Here is a 14,164-nt window from a genome sequence, read left to right on the forward strand (position 1 = left end):
AGACACAAGTGACCAACAAATGTGAAAAAATACTCCACATCACTAAACATCAGAGAAATGCTAGTCAAAACCACAATGAGATACCACCTCACACCAGTAAGAATGGCTATTATTTCGGATGTTGAGCTTTTTTTGAGACAGGGTCTTGGTCTGTTGACCGGGCTGGAGTACAGTGGCACAATCACAGCACAGTGCAGCCTTCACCTCCTGGGATCCTTTCACTGACCCCCTAAATGGCTGGACTACAGGTGTGTGCCACCACACCCAGCTAATTATTTTTATTTTTTGTAGAGACGAGGCCTTGCTATGTTGCCCAGGTTGGTCTCAAACTCCTGGGCTCAAGCAATCCTTCTGCCTTAGCCTCCCAAAGTGCTGCGATTACAGATGTGAGCCATTGTGCCCAGCCAGAATAGCTATTACTAAAAAGTCAAAAAACAATAGATGCTGGGGAAGCTGCAGAGAAAAGGGAATGCTCATACACTGTTGGTGGGAATGTGGGCCCTGTAAGCCTGGCCTACGGGGAGACGCCATCCTCCAAAATAAAGTGTGGAAATGAACGCCCGCTCTGTCCCACATGGCTGCAAGTGTCAGAGTCCTTTGGGGACCAGCCGTGCACAGTAAGCCAGCAATGCTCCGATGTCCCCAGGACAGAAGCGTGGAATCACAGCAATAGCCACTCTACCCACACCTTCCGGCCCGTGAGCCAGGGACGAGGATGACGAGCCTCAGGCCTCGAGGGGCATGAGCCCCTTGTGCTGCCCCAGGTCTCACAAGACTCCAGGACAGAGCTCTGGCCTGCAGCAGCCAGGATCACCCTTCAGCCCCGTGCTGTGTGACACAGTCATGGCCACACAACACAAACTGTCTCCCTCATGTTTTATGTAGATTGTGTTGAAATGGTCCTATTTTGGGCACAGGCAAATAAAATATTTCAAAAATCACTTCCCCTGTCTCCTGTTGGGCTTTTCTAGGGTAAGAGGACGCTCCCACTCGCACTGCAGGAGCACCTCCAGAGTGGGGCTGGAAGCTTCTCTGGGTTTTCTGAGAAGAGGGCCCGGGGTTCTTGCCCGTGGAGGTGTCTACCTGGCACTCGCCGGCTGGCTCACTGACCTGCAGGGAGGCCTGTGCACTCCGGTGGGACTGGCTCCCACAGGCCCAGCTCAGCATCCAGGCTGCAGCCATCTTGCAGCCCACATGGCAGTTCCGAGACAGGCGTTGGCGGTTTTCCTCCCATGGAACGGCCAGGACACCGTGAAGCTTATGTCCTCCCCACCCTGACCCAGTCTTCCCCGAGCCCTGTCTCTCCAGGTCCGGTCTTTCGGGCTCGAATGGCATCCTAAACGGGGTGGGAAATGCCTCCTCCTGCCAAACCAGAGGTCAGGAAGGCCAAGGACACGAGGGTGGGGCCATCTGCTTCAGGAAATGAAGGCAGCTTCTCCTGGAGACGTGGAGGGTTCACACTCGCGCCACCTGGGTTCCTGCTGTCTAGATGGGTGGGGCCCACGATCCCCGCCTCTCCACACCTCCCATCGGCTGTCCTGCCCTGTCCTGTCTGTGCACAGAAGGGAGGTGTGGGCATCGAGGCGGTCCTGGGCTGGGGGCACGCTCTGGCCTTTCTCACCTTGAAGCGTTGCTGCCTGGACAAGCTCCTCGGGGCTCTGCACTGGCAGCACACGAGGCGTGCGTGTTTCTACGACAGGTGGCCCCGTAGACTTTGTGGCATGCAGGGCCCCTCCCGACTTGAGTCACTGGCAGGGCACCCCGCAGCTCACTCTGTGCCCTCTGCAGGCTCAGCCCTGCTGGGAGGGAGGGCCAGTCCTGTGCAGAGGGGCCACGTCACATGCTCCCTCTCATTCGTGGCCAGTGGGAGGGAAGACAGGGTCGGTGGGGGACCGCCCGTAGTTTAGGAGGAAAAAGCAAAAAATTTAACAAACGTGAAATGTAAAAATGATGATTTTTACAGAAATACTATGTTCTGAAAACATTTAAGATGGTGAGCTCTGCCATCATTTTTTCATGTTTTTTATTTTACATTTAGGTTTGAGGTTTCCATCGTCATTAGGTTTCAGTAAGTTTTCTGCAGTCATCCACAAAGATGGGTCAGTAGCACAAAAGTGTTTCATCAGAACGTAAATGGAACATAAATATTAGCTGGAACCATAGAAAGTTGCTACTTGATCACTTTGACCTCAAAAACAGTAATTTCATCGGGCATGACCAAATAGAACTGTAAGTAATATGGATGTTTACAAGCAAAGCTGACTGGGCTCTCTAAGCCACAGGGAGAGCAAGATGAAGCTTGCAGGACGCAGCTGGCGACGATCACTCAGGGCATCCCTGAAAGTGGCTCTCCTGCAGCAGGGCCACCCGCGACGGAGGTCACAGCCGGGGCCACACGAGCTGCAGGGTGGGGCAGGCTCTGCCTCTGCCGCTCCTGTGCACAGCAGAACAACGGGTGTGACGTGACACAGATGAGCCTGGCCCTGGCTCCTCAGGGAGGACCCTGTAGACCTACGCTGGGGATGGTGGGCGCCCTGAGGAGGTGTCACCTCCCCGGCAGGCCCCTCCACCGGGCACCACCCTGAGGTCTCTGGCTGCCAACCGGGCGGGACCACCTGAGTTTCTAATAGGAAGGATGAGGCCAAAATATGTATCCTGGGCAATGACAGGCGTTTTCGCAGCTGCAAGGGGAAAACCTCCGGGATGCCTTCCCAGCCTTGGGATACAACCGACCCACCGTCCACAGTGCGGAATTGCACAGGAGTGCCAGTGCCTCACACTTCAAGCTGTGCCGATTCTCCTCACCTGGGGAAAATGCTTATTTAAATCCTCGTTTACAACTGCTCTTGTCAAGGGCACCATAAAACTCCATGTTCAGAATCTGGGACATGATGGCTTCCCATGGCCAAAGTGGGTGCTGGTGACATCCCCCGCATGCAGCCCGCGGCTGGAGCCCCTGAACCCTGGCTGGGGCCACATCCTCCCGTCACTTTGGGCTCCTCTGGCTAAAGAGGAACCCTGCCTCTCCTCTCCCGGGCTCCTCTCTCCCCACCTCCCCAGTTTGCAGTGTCAACACCACGAACCCAGGTGAGCTCCACCCTGGTTTCTTTCCTGCCCTCCCCCATCTCCCACGTGGCCCGGGGCTCTTCCCATCCCTCCTGACCTCTCCCTCCAGGTTACTTCCTAGGAGGCAGCTCCAGGGCCTTGGAGGGGCGGCTGGAGGCGGAGGGCGCGTGGGGGGCCCGCAGGGTGCAGGGGACGCTGAGGGCGCGGGGCCCAACCTCCGGCCAGCCGCCTGGGCGCTGGTCTCTGCTCTGAGCGAGGTGCGCGGGTGCCTCCCTAAAAGGACCCCCGGGGCTGCTGCGTGGAGAAAGGTGGACAGGGATCCAGGGCGCAAGCAGCGATGGTGGGAGAGGCCGGCACAGACGCGTCAGGTGCACGTGGTGAGGCCACCCCACGCAGGGAGGGGAGGAGCGCGCAAGCCGGGAGGACTTCCACCTGCACGGGCTGAGCCAGGCCTCTGCGGAGCTGCTTCTGGCACCTGTCCACAGCGTCTGGACACCGGGCTAGGAATGGACCCAGGAGCGTCCCCTGCGCAGGGGGTGCTGCAGGTACCCAGGGAAAGGGCATTCGCGGCTGCCAGGTCCACGGAGCTCACGCCGGAAGCAGACCAATTAGACGACTACAAACGGTGCTCAGTGCTGCAGAAGCAGCCAGGGACGGAGGAAGGTGACAGGCGGCTGTCTGAGAGGGCGCCAGGCATCCCTGGGAAGGGAGAAATATTCTGCGAAAAGTGGGAGAAATTCCACGGGAAGGGGCCAGCAGGTCCCAGGCAGTGTGGGCGGAGAGTGTGGGGTCAGAGATGAAGCTGCAGGTGGGTTAGGGAGTGACTTGCAGGTGCGCATCTAAACCTTATTCCTTCCTGCAGGAAACCACTGGAGGTTTAAAGCAAGGGGACAGGGCGCGGTCACTACCACAAAGGAACCCTCGGGCTGAGTGGAGAACAGGGACGAGATGGCCGGGCTGGACAAGGCGGAGGCAAGAGTGGGCAGGACTCTCGGAGGGACCTGGGGAAGCAGCAAGGCTGGCCCAGGATTTGGGGGTGCCTGTCTGCGTGGGGGCTGCCTGTGGAGATCGGGTTCCTGTGAGGAGCAGGAGGATCCAGGCCAGAGGGTGGGTGGTCCCATCTGAGATATGGACTGACCGCAGGTGGCCACGCCAAGGACACAGTGAGACATGGGCTGGAGGCTGAGCAGGCTGGGGCTGAGGAGCTCGAATGTACTGAGTGGATGTATTACCCTTTCTTTCTTAATGGCCCCCATTTTTTTCAGGGACCCACCTCTGCTGTCACCATGCACCTTGGGGGAGCTGACCCCACCCCCAAGCCCAGGATGGACCTCACTGGCCTGAAAGCCCCTTCCCCGTGATGGTGTTTGGGTGCTAAATCTGGCCAATAAGATGTGAAATTTACTGGCAAATTTTTTATTCCCAAAGCTACACAAAAAGAAACCCTTGTCTCCCCACCCCCACCCCGAGGTTAAGATGTCTGGCTGCAATCCCCCGGCTGCCACGCACTCCTGCTGCCTGCCAAGCACGCTGCCACCATGGTGGCATGGCCCGCCCGACAGCAGCATGGAGCTCTGCCTTCCTCTGCAGGCGACCGCACGTCGCACCTGCCGCCGGGCCCAGACCGGGGCCTCTGTGCTTCCAGGCTGATGCACACAGCTGGTACGGAAGGTGCGGGCCTGGAAGAAACTACCCGGTAGCAAAGTGCAGACACTGAAGAGGGCACTGCCCCCGCTGGCCTCAGGAAAGGGGAGACGCAGCAGCAGGGGAAGGGCAGCTGGGAGCTGAGAGCACCAGAGGGCTGAGAACTGGCAAATTACAATCCCCAGGAAGGCAAAGGGAAAAAAGAAACAGAGCAGCAGGAAACAGCAAAAGGGCAGATGTAATTGGTCCATACGCAACAGTTAGAAGACGGAGGCTGGCAGAGCGGATTACAAACACCCACCAGTCCGTGCTGTCCACAAGCAGCTCCCTTCAGATAGGGTACAGGCGGGCTGAAAAGTCAAAGGATGAAAAACGGCACATCACACCGACAGGAGTGAAAAGGAAAGAGCTGGAATGGCTTTGTTACTATCAAAGTGAAACTTCAAAGACAATTACTACGGTCCAGGGTCCTAATGACAGATCAGTCCAACAGGAAGACATGGTGACCCTAAACGTGCACGCGCAGAGTACGTCCTGTCAGGACGGGGGTGAGGAACAGACTGCGGCTGCCCACACTTGTAAGCTCCCCACATTTCTGCACGAGTAGCTAACGTTAGAGAGAGCCCTTCTGTACACTCACATTCTATGCAGTATACACACAGTGAGCTTCAGCTGGGAAACGCGGCTGCTCCAGCTGAGGAAATCCTGGTCGTGGATGAAACTGCATCTCTGTAGGCCCTCCCAGGCCCACGCAGAGGCGAATGAATTTGGCTCTCTTCTGCATCTCCATCTCCCGGACGCTCACTGATCCGCCCCCGGGCCTGGTGGTTGCTGTCCCAGCTTGGTCCTGCAAGCCCCTCTGGGTGGAGCTGCTCAGCCTGTGCTCCCAGGCTCATGCCTGCAGGGTGACCCTGCCTGCATCAGGATCCTCTTCATAACCTCCTGCCCTCCAGCTCCACTAGGGCAGGGCTTAGCCTCTCTGGCTGGCCTGGCATAGATGCTCCAAGACATCACACACTTGGCTATGGCCTGGGCTGACACAAGTTCCGTAAGCACCTGAAGGCTGGCGCACGAGGGTCTCTGGCTAAGCCACCGCACGCTTAGGCTGTGCCCTTCCTTCCTGGCCTACGGCATCACCTGCTGTCCCTCCTCTACATGGTGGAGACACCCACACACCTTCGTCTAAGCAGACCAGCAGCTGACTTGGATTGGAAACGGCTTGTGCCCCACCAGGCCCAGCAACACACAAGCGACACACGAGCAACGAGCGACACACGAGCAACACAAACGAGCGACACATGAGCGACACACGAGCCACACACAAGCAACACGAGCAACGAGCGACACACGAGCGAGCAACACACGAACGAGCGACACACGAGCAACACAAACGAGTGACACACGAGTGACACACGAGCCACACAAGCAACGAGCAACACACCTGCAACAACCAGCGACAACGCACTCCTTCCGTTGGTTCAATCCAATGCTTTAGAGAAACATGGGATTTCTGCATTATTAAAATATGTAGATATAGCAAAGAACGGAATACAACAATTTCAAAGTGTCGGGGGTGGGGGCGGAATACATAAACCTTTGGGGTTGGGGTCTTGCACATCTCTAACCGCCATGAGGAGACCGAGCCCTGGCTCTCTTGTGGGACCTGCTGACCCCAGCAGAGCCCTGCAGACAATCCACAGACACACGGTGGTCACTTCCATCCAGGGGGTTCTGGCAGAATTTGTTAGGTGGCAACAGCAAATCAATACCTCATCCTAGTTCTTCCCAGGGCAGGGCTGTGCACAGAGAAGGCACAAAATACACTTGGAGTTAATACACATTTACCGAGTATCTGCTAATTTGCAGATGGCGTGCTGAGGACAAGGGAGAAGCTGGTGATTCAGATGGCATAATTCCTGCCCTCAGGGAGCACAGTTGATCACACTGCAATGAGTTCTATGAAGGAAATTCTCAGCAACACAGGATGCCAGGTGAGTTAAACGCTATGGTGTTAGGACAGAAAGGGAAACAGGCAGTGTAGGATAGAGACCCGAGAGACCCCAGGTGGAGACCCCATGAACACGTGTGAAGTCTGCAAGTAACAGAAGCAGCACTGCAGACCAGTGGAGAGACAGTGAACTCACTGGTGATACTGGAAAAAGACACTTTCCACACGGCATAAAGTAAAATTGGGTTCCTGCCTAAGCACACACACCACACACATGATTAGGCCCAGCTGGATTAAAGGCGCGCACACACACACTATTAACTTTATGACTCTGGAGTAGGGAAAAAACCTTCTTAAGTCCAAGACACGCAAACAACAAAGGAGAAGATTGATAAATTTTACTACATAATAATTAAACACTGTAAAAGACACTATTCTAAATAATGTTAAGAGTTAAGACAACTGGTAGACGGAAAGAAAATATTTGTAACATATATAACAAAGGCTTAATAGCCTGAACAGATCAAGAATATCAATTCCATCAGAAAAAGAGAGTAAAAATGGGAAGACGACATGAAAAGGCAATGCACAAAGGAGGAAGGCACCAACATCTGAATCAGTCCCCCATCCACTCGGTGCCTGGCACAGGAGGGGCCCCGCCTCCCGCCAGCCTCTTCCTAGTGCAGACATCACTGCTGCCTCAGGCTGAGTCAGTCCATCACCGTGAGGACTCAGCGTCAGCTCCAAACGGCTTTATGGACGCAGCTTGGGAGACGGTGCCATTTTAACAGAATCAAAGTCCTGACACAGGAACATCTATTTTTGCGGTAAATCTTGGCAGTCATGGTAACGCCCCTCTCCCCATGAGCACTTGGTGCTAATGCTCACTTTGAACCCCTAACACACAAAGGGTGAGCCCCGTGTGCTGCAGCCAGCCCCCACGTGGTGAGGAGCCTTTAGGATCTAATGAGGCCCCGCGTTTCTTTCTCATGCACACTTACGGGAACAGACAAAAAACTATGTTTAGAAAAGATGATTCTTGAAGAAATTTTAATTTAAAAAAAATCAAAAGAAAAATTGAACAGTGCCTAAATCTTTATTTTCATAACCTACATTTTTTTTTTTCAAATTAGACAGTTTTACACTGAATGACACCAAAGGAAACTTAAATTACCAATAGTTTACATGTAAGCTTGATTCCAGTCTTAATGAAAAGAAGCAGAACAAAACGAAACCCTCAAGGAGCGTTCCACGTGGCCCCCACTGTGGACTGCCGGCAGCCAGTGCCCTCGCCTCGATTGTCTGCAGCCCGGTAGGGGGCCGCGAGGCACGCAAGTCACAACTACAGCTCGCCAGCGGGGCACGCAGACAGGCATGCACCACCGCTACCCGTCGCCCGGATACACTGAACTGGTTGTTAAGCCTGAACTGCAGAGATCCTAATACAGCAACGCAGGACGTTTACTGCCACCCGCCACTGACAGCCGGTGATGTGATGACAGGAGGGCCTGGGTGGAAATGTCAAGACACTCGCTCTCAGAGAACGACGACTCCACTTGAAATTCATGTCTGGTGAAACGGGGCCAGGTTTTTATTCTTCTATTTCAAAATGATAAGCATCATCACACGATTTTACAAGTTAAAATGCCATTTGTCGCTGCTGCATCTCTGATTCTATAACCTGAGATACTGCTGGGGGTAAAGGAGGGTGTTAACTTAAAAAAAAAGCATGAAAGCCACTCTCATCGCTGTATGTGACACAGCCCAGTCGGCGTGGACCACCACAGCTTCCCATTATGGTAACTCTCATTTTCTTCTGAGTGGACACTTTCAAAATAGTATCAGGGGTTTCTGGACATTATATAGCTATCTGTGTTTCACCTTTGTTTAATTAAAAAGGATGCTATAAAAATCGCATCCGAGCAAGGTTTCTGCTCTTGATGCAAAAGACTGCTGCTGGCTAGGCAGTAACTACAGTGTATTGACCGGATGGCAGCAGAGCCCTCCAGTGGCGACTGGCTACCGCACGCGCTGCCCTCTTCACGCAGCTGTTGAGCTCACACTTCAGCCGACAAACAAAGTGAAGGACTAAGCTGGCTCGAACCACACACACACACTGCGCTGCAATGCTCACACCTTGGGGGAAAGGACTTCTCATTATTAAAAACCAAGGACTCACTGGCGGAGGCGCAGGCCTTGTGATTTGGGAATGGCTGATGGCGCCCCTGGTCCTTCTGTAGCGAAGATGCACCTCGTAGGCCAGGCCTTGGGGTTGCCTCCCAGCTTTTAGAATATTGAGAGTTTGGGTTTCAGCGATCAATTATTTCTGATTTTTTTTTCTTTTTTTTTTGGTCAGTGAACTGACAACTACAAAAAAATAAATCCCCATGTTTCTTTAAAATGCATTTGAAAAACACTAGCCCTGTGGCTGTTTCTCTGTATTTGAATAATAGCAACTGTTTTAAAGGAAATGGTCAAAAATGCCAGGCATGTTTTCCTCTGGCAGGTAAATCATGCTTAGCTGCAAGTGATTTTAATCAGATTACTTTTCACCTCCACTTATGATCCTGCCAGTTTTTGCTCTCTACATACTTTAAAACTCTTTCACGTTAGATATGATTAGTATGCATTTACATACATTTTAAAAGAGTATGAAAACATCTGGAGGCTTTTAATAAGAGTTTCCAATTCCCTTTTGCAGCAAAGAGGCAGAATCAGCTCAACACACCGATGTAAGAGAAAAAAGAAAATCTCAACAAATCAAAATAATATTCAAACCACAACATTTCGTTTATCTACATCCAGCTCAACAGCAACATTTATAATATATCAATAATTTGTATCAGAATTTTCTCTGTAGGTACCTTTTTCATATGTTCTGATTATTTACAACTGTACAAGCGAAGCACACTCCGAGTGCACGTATTTAATACAGTATTGACTATTTGCATTTACAGGATTTCCCAACATTCTGAAAAAAGATCAACTGTTGAAGATCTTTAAGGTATATTACAAAAACTACTGCTAGCTCTTGTACTACACTACGCTTACTCAGTAAAACCAGCGACAGGAGATCCACACAGTAACTGAGTAACTGACCCACTCACGCCAACCCAGGGCCGGGCTCCATGGACTCTAAGCTGTCTTATACAAAAGTTAAGGCAAAGTCATTTTCAAGTTTAAATAAAATTCAAGTCTTTAAATATTGGATGGAAATAATTTTTTTCTTAAAAAAAACCCTCAGTCTTGTTAAATAACATTTTGTGGAATAAAGTGTATGGTTACATTTAGCAGGAAATATTCTTATTTTAATGTTTGCTGCTTAGAATACTTAAAGAAAAATTTGAGGCATTTTAAAACAAAATAATTTATATTTAACTTTATTATAAACTTGCTACCTTTAGTGCATCCTTGTTCTTCAGAAGTGCAGCACTTCTGGAAGTGAATCAATGAGGCCCTCGTCTTGGAGGTAAAAGAGCAGGAACTTTATCCTCCACCAGCCAAAGAGGGGGAAAACCACAAACACCATTCTCTCACGATTACGTAACTCTGAAATCCATGTGCTGATGCAGAGGTACGGGAAGATGTCCACACGGAGCTGAAGATGTGGACTCTCTCCAACCAGAGTGCTGGGGAACACGGACAGAAATGTGCACAGAGCAGGGCTGGGGCCGTCAGCTCACAGGGGTCAAAACAACATCATGGTACAACTTCTGGTAACATGTCAGTGGGCAACCAAGTGTATGTTTTCATTTAGGTTCTATTCACAATGTGCTTTCAATTTATATTACATAATAGCCACTTGAAACTGGAGTGAGAAGCTGGTTACTTGCTTGCAGTGCATCAGAACCAAGGTTTCAGGTCTCACTGGGGTGGCCCCTGCAGGTTCACTCTGCCCAGGAGATCAAAAAGGACGCGCTCTCTACATTCTTAAATGCCAGAGTCCCCTACCAACGGCTTAGGTAGAAGCACAGCTCCCACATCAGCGCTGTTGCCCTGGCGCGGCCAGCACTGCCTCTACGAGGCCACACCTGCCTCTGCCAAGGCCACTGGCCCTCATTCATCTGCGGGGACATTCTAGAGATATGCACTTGCAGACCAGTTACTAAAAAAAAAAAAAAGTAGCAGAGTTCCCTTAATTTAGAAAAACTCACTATATATAGCTTGCATTCAGAGCCACATGGAGGCTTAATAAAAAATACCAATTTGTTAGGATAAATGCTTTTTCTATCTTGGAAAAAAAAAAAATCAGACTTATGCATCACCTCCAGTTAAGCACCAACCTAAAATAAGGTTTGTATTAATTAAATCCTGAAAAATCGATTTTTTTTCAAGAGGGGGAGAATCCAACTCACAGAAGAAAACCAACTCGAGGATCCCACAGGCCTCAGACACTGCAAGCTCCTAACCAGCGGCTCGCCCTCGCACTGAGTGTCGTCTGTGGTTAACACAGCGCTCTGCGGCCCCTCCCAGACGTACGGTTTTCACTGAGGAGACTTGGGGGGAGTGCTCTGCTCTCGGCTGAGACGCTTCCCCATGGCCGAGGGCGAGGGCCGGCCCCCGGCCGGCCGCCTCTGGTCTCTGGGGGCTCCAGGTGTGGACTTGAGGGCTGGGGGCTCCCGGTATCTCTCCGCGGGCTCTGCCAGCTTCTTTTCCTCCTTCCCACAACCAACAACAGTGTTTGGCTTCTGTTCTTTTTGGGGTTGCAATGGGGAAGAAGGAGGCTCTTTACTTGTTCTCTGACAAATCTCTGCGTAGCTGGGCTTTCGCAGTTCCTGGAAACAGACAATCCTGGGTTACCTGTGTGAAACGGTGTCTCCAGGGACAAGACAGGTAATCAAGTTCACTTAAAAGAGTTTTCAACTATAACTAAGTTTCCATCTTCACTAGTGTTTTTAACTTTTAAAAAGTTCGTAAAATCTAATGATTTAGTTTCCCCTGCCGTGTAGCACTCCCTCTGTGCCACTGTAGTAATGGATAAAACTAGAAAAGGTGTGAGGGAGAAGAGTGCTGACTGAACGCCATCCCCACCCAGCCCTCAGCTTGCTTGGGCAACGCGGAAGCCCAGGAGGAGTCTGGATGCTGCCTGCGCTCACTCCGCCACCTCGGGACAACAGAAGGGTGTCCCAGGTGCCCACGGTGGGCAAAGGACCCTCACACAGTACTCAACCCTGAAAGGTAAACTCCAAAAACAGTCTTTAAATAAAAATGTTTTGCACATTTCAAACTACAAAGCACTGGAAATGTGTAAGAATGATGAAGACAGCTAAAATCTTCAAAGAAATGTGTAACAGAGTTTTCAGATAAGTGGAAGCATAAAGGCTAAACAACAGAAAAGTAAAATATTTCCCTTAGCTTTTTTTTTTTTTTTTTAGAGATACAGTCTCACTCTGTCACCCAGACTGGAGTGCAATGGCGCAATCTCAGCTCACTGCAACCTCTGCCTTCCAGGTTCAAGTGATTCTCCTGACTCAGTCTCCCGAGTAGCTGGGACTACAGGTGTCCACCACCAAACCCAGCTAATCTTTTGTATTTTTAGTAGAGATGGGGTTTCACCATGTTGGCCAGGACCGTCCTGATCTCCTGACCTCATGATCTGCCTACCTTGGCCTCCCAAAGTGCTGGGATTACAGGCTTGAGCCACCGTACCCAGCCTCTCCTTTTATTATTATTATTTATTATTAAAAGTATTAATTTTAACCTATAAAAAAATCCTTTTTTAGACTCAGCCCAGGGGACAGTAAGGGATTAAACTCCCAAATTCAAGTAAAAAGCTCACCTAAGATCAAACTACAGAGGCCACAACTCAGAATAAGAGAGGCCACGGTTCACCCAGCAGGGAAAACAGCAGAAAGGAAGTCACTGGGGTTCAGGCCTGCTGGGCCCACAGGGGTTGGAGGCTGGTGGGGCCACCATCTTGCTCTTCCTGTCTCTTCATCAGACACACGATGCGCACACGCGCACACACACACACGCGCGCGCACACACACACGCACACAAACACACACACGCGCAAATTGCTGAAATGATCCTAAAGTCTATGGAGAAACAGGAGCTGGGGTCTTGTTACTACTCAAGAAACCTCTACTGACCAACACTGAAATAAAAGGACTACATGGTGGTCCGTGAAAGAACTAGAGCAGTTAGTGGAAAGTTATTAGCAAATATTAAGCATATTTTGTACAGAAAACACAACACAGACAGACGCAAATAAAAACCCACCAAATTAGATGTGATTAAAAAACGAGCAGGTGCAGGAGTGCGCAGCGTCTGTTCACACCAGAGCCTCGCGGCTGTCGTGCAGGAAGGCAGGCACGAGGTACGTACCGTGGCGGCTCCGTTCACCTGCACCGATTTACATGCGGTCGCAGTGAGGGCGGGAGGAAGTCTGTCCACACTGTGGGCTTCCCTCTGTTTCTCCGCCACCTTGGGATCACTGTAAAAATGCCACCCAATATTTGAATCTCATGCAACATCACAGGCCATTCAAGTCAGTAAACACCAAGGCGCTGGGGGAACTCCAATACTCACTCAGGTAAATGAGCTGGGGAGGGGGATCGCTCGTACGTTGCTGATACAGCACAAGAAGCCGGCACCGAGGGCTCTCTGGAGACCACTACCGGAAGGGTGTTCACACTTGCATCTGCACTGAGGGTCTGAAACAGGGTCAAGAGTCTTCATCAGAGTCCTGCTGGCACTAAGTGGAGCTGGTACCAATACCCGTTCACCCCACCCGTGAACAGCCTTGGGAGGGCGGCACATGGACACAGGGGAGGAGGGTCTTCTCCAGCACAAATGTCTCAAAGAGCCCAGGACTATCCTCTGCCCCACACAAGCGCCCACCCTTCTCTTTCTCGGCAAATGCCCCGTTGTTCTTACATCACAAGCCTTATCTCCTCTCCCGCAATGATGATCTGCAAGCTTATTTCTTAAATGAACAGGCATCCAACACATCTCACCCACCTGGCACTTTGGGCCCAGCACGGCATGGCACCACAGTACACGCACATCTGCTGAGTGTCGAATCCTAACACAGTTCAACACAACTCATTCACGCAGCTGAGAAAAAACAATCGGCGCCTCCACACCCGTATAAATGTGAGCTCCCAGCCCTCCCTGAAGTCAACCCCAGGAAGCAGGTGTGCGAATGCCCCCATCTCAACAGGTGAGGAAACTGAGGCCCAATACCTCGAAGTTAATTCATCCAAGGCCAGGAAGCTAAGGACGGAGCGAAACTTACTCCCTCCTTACTCCAGCCAGCGACCCCTGGGCCGTGGCTATTTCGTGTGTGCTTGATCTTATGCATGTGGGATGTAACGATACACTTGTCATGCAACTTAAAAAAGGCAGGAGGGCAGGTGATCGTCACACTTCTGCCCTTCGATGAAGGCTATCGACAGACTGAGAGCCCTTCCAGCCTGAGAACCAGAATCTGCTGTGACTCCTACGCTCGACCAGCAGGAATCCAGCTTGGTGGAAACAGGATGGCAAAGGACTCCTTTTGTA

At 51.3% G+C, this 14,164-nt stretch overlaps 1 protein-coding gene across 2 annotated transcripts in view; it reads right to left on the reverse strand.

The window, feature by feature from the left end:
- Positions 1-6,397: 6,397 nt before the first annotated feature.
- Positions 6,398-14,164, reverse strand: part of LARP4B (La ribonucleoprotein domain family, member 4B) — a 79,025-nt gene continuing 71,258 nt past the window's right edge. Inside the window, exons 15-18 of one of the 2 annotated variants that reach the window (XM_011991554.1) lie at positions 13,190-13,314; positions 12,986-13,094; positions 11,138-11,433; positions 6,398-6,506 (exon numbers count right to left, since the gene is read on the reverse strand). In XM_011991554.1, coding sequence (XP_011846944.1) covers positions 11,143-11,433; positions 12,986-13,094; positions 13,190-13,314 — 525 coding nt within the window. In that variant the 3' untranslated portion in view covers positions 6,398-6,506; positions 11,138-11,142. Of the gene's footprint in view, positions 6,507-7,735; positions 11,434-12,985; positions 13,095-13,189; positions 13,315-14,164 lie in introns of those variants that run through there. The other variant, XM_011991553.1, reaches the window with a different exon arrangement.

This window comes from Mandrillus leucophaeus, unplaced genomic scaffold (genome assembly GCF_000951045.1).
Source record: "Mandrillus leucophaeus isolate KB7577 unplaced genomic scaffold, Mleu.le_1.0 Scaffold399, whole genome shotgun sequence".
Classification (NCBI taxonomy): domain Eukaryota; kingdom Metazoa; phylum Chordata; class Mammalia; order Primates; family Cercopithecidae; genus Mandrillus; species Mandrillus leucophaeus.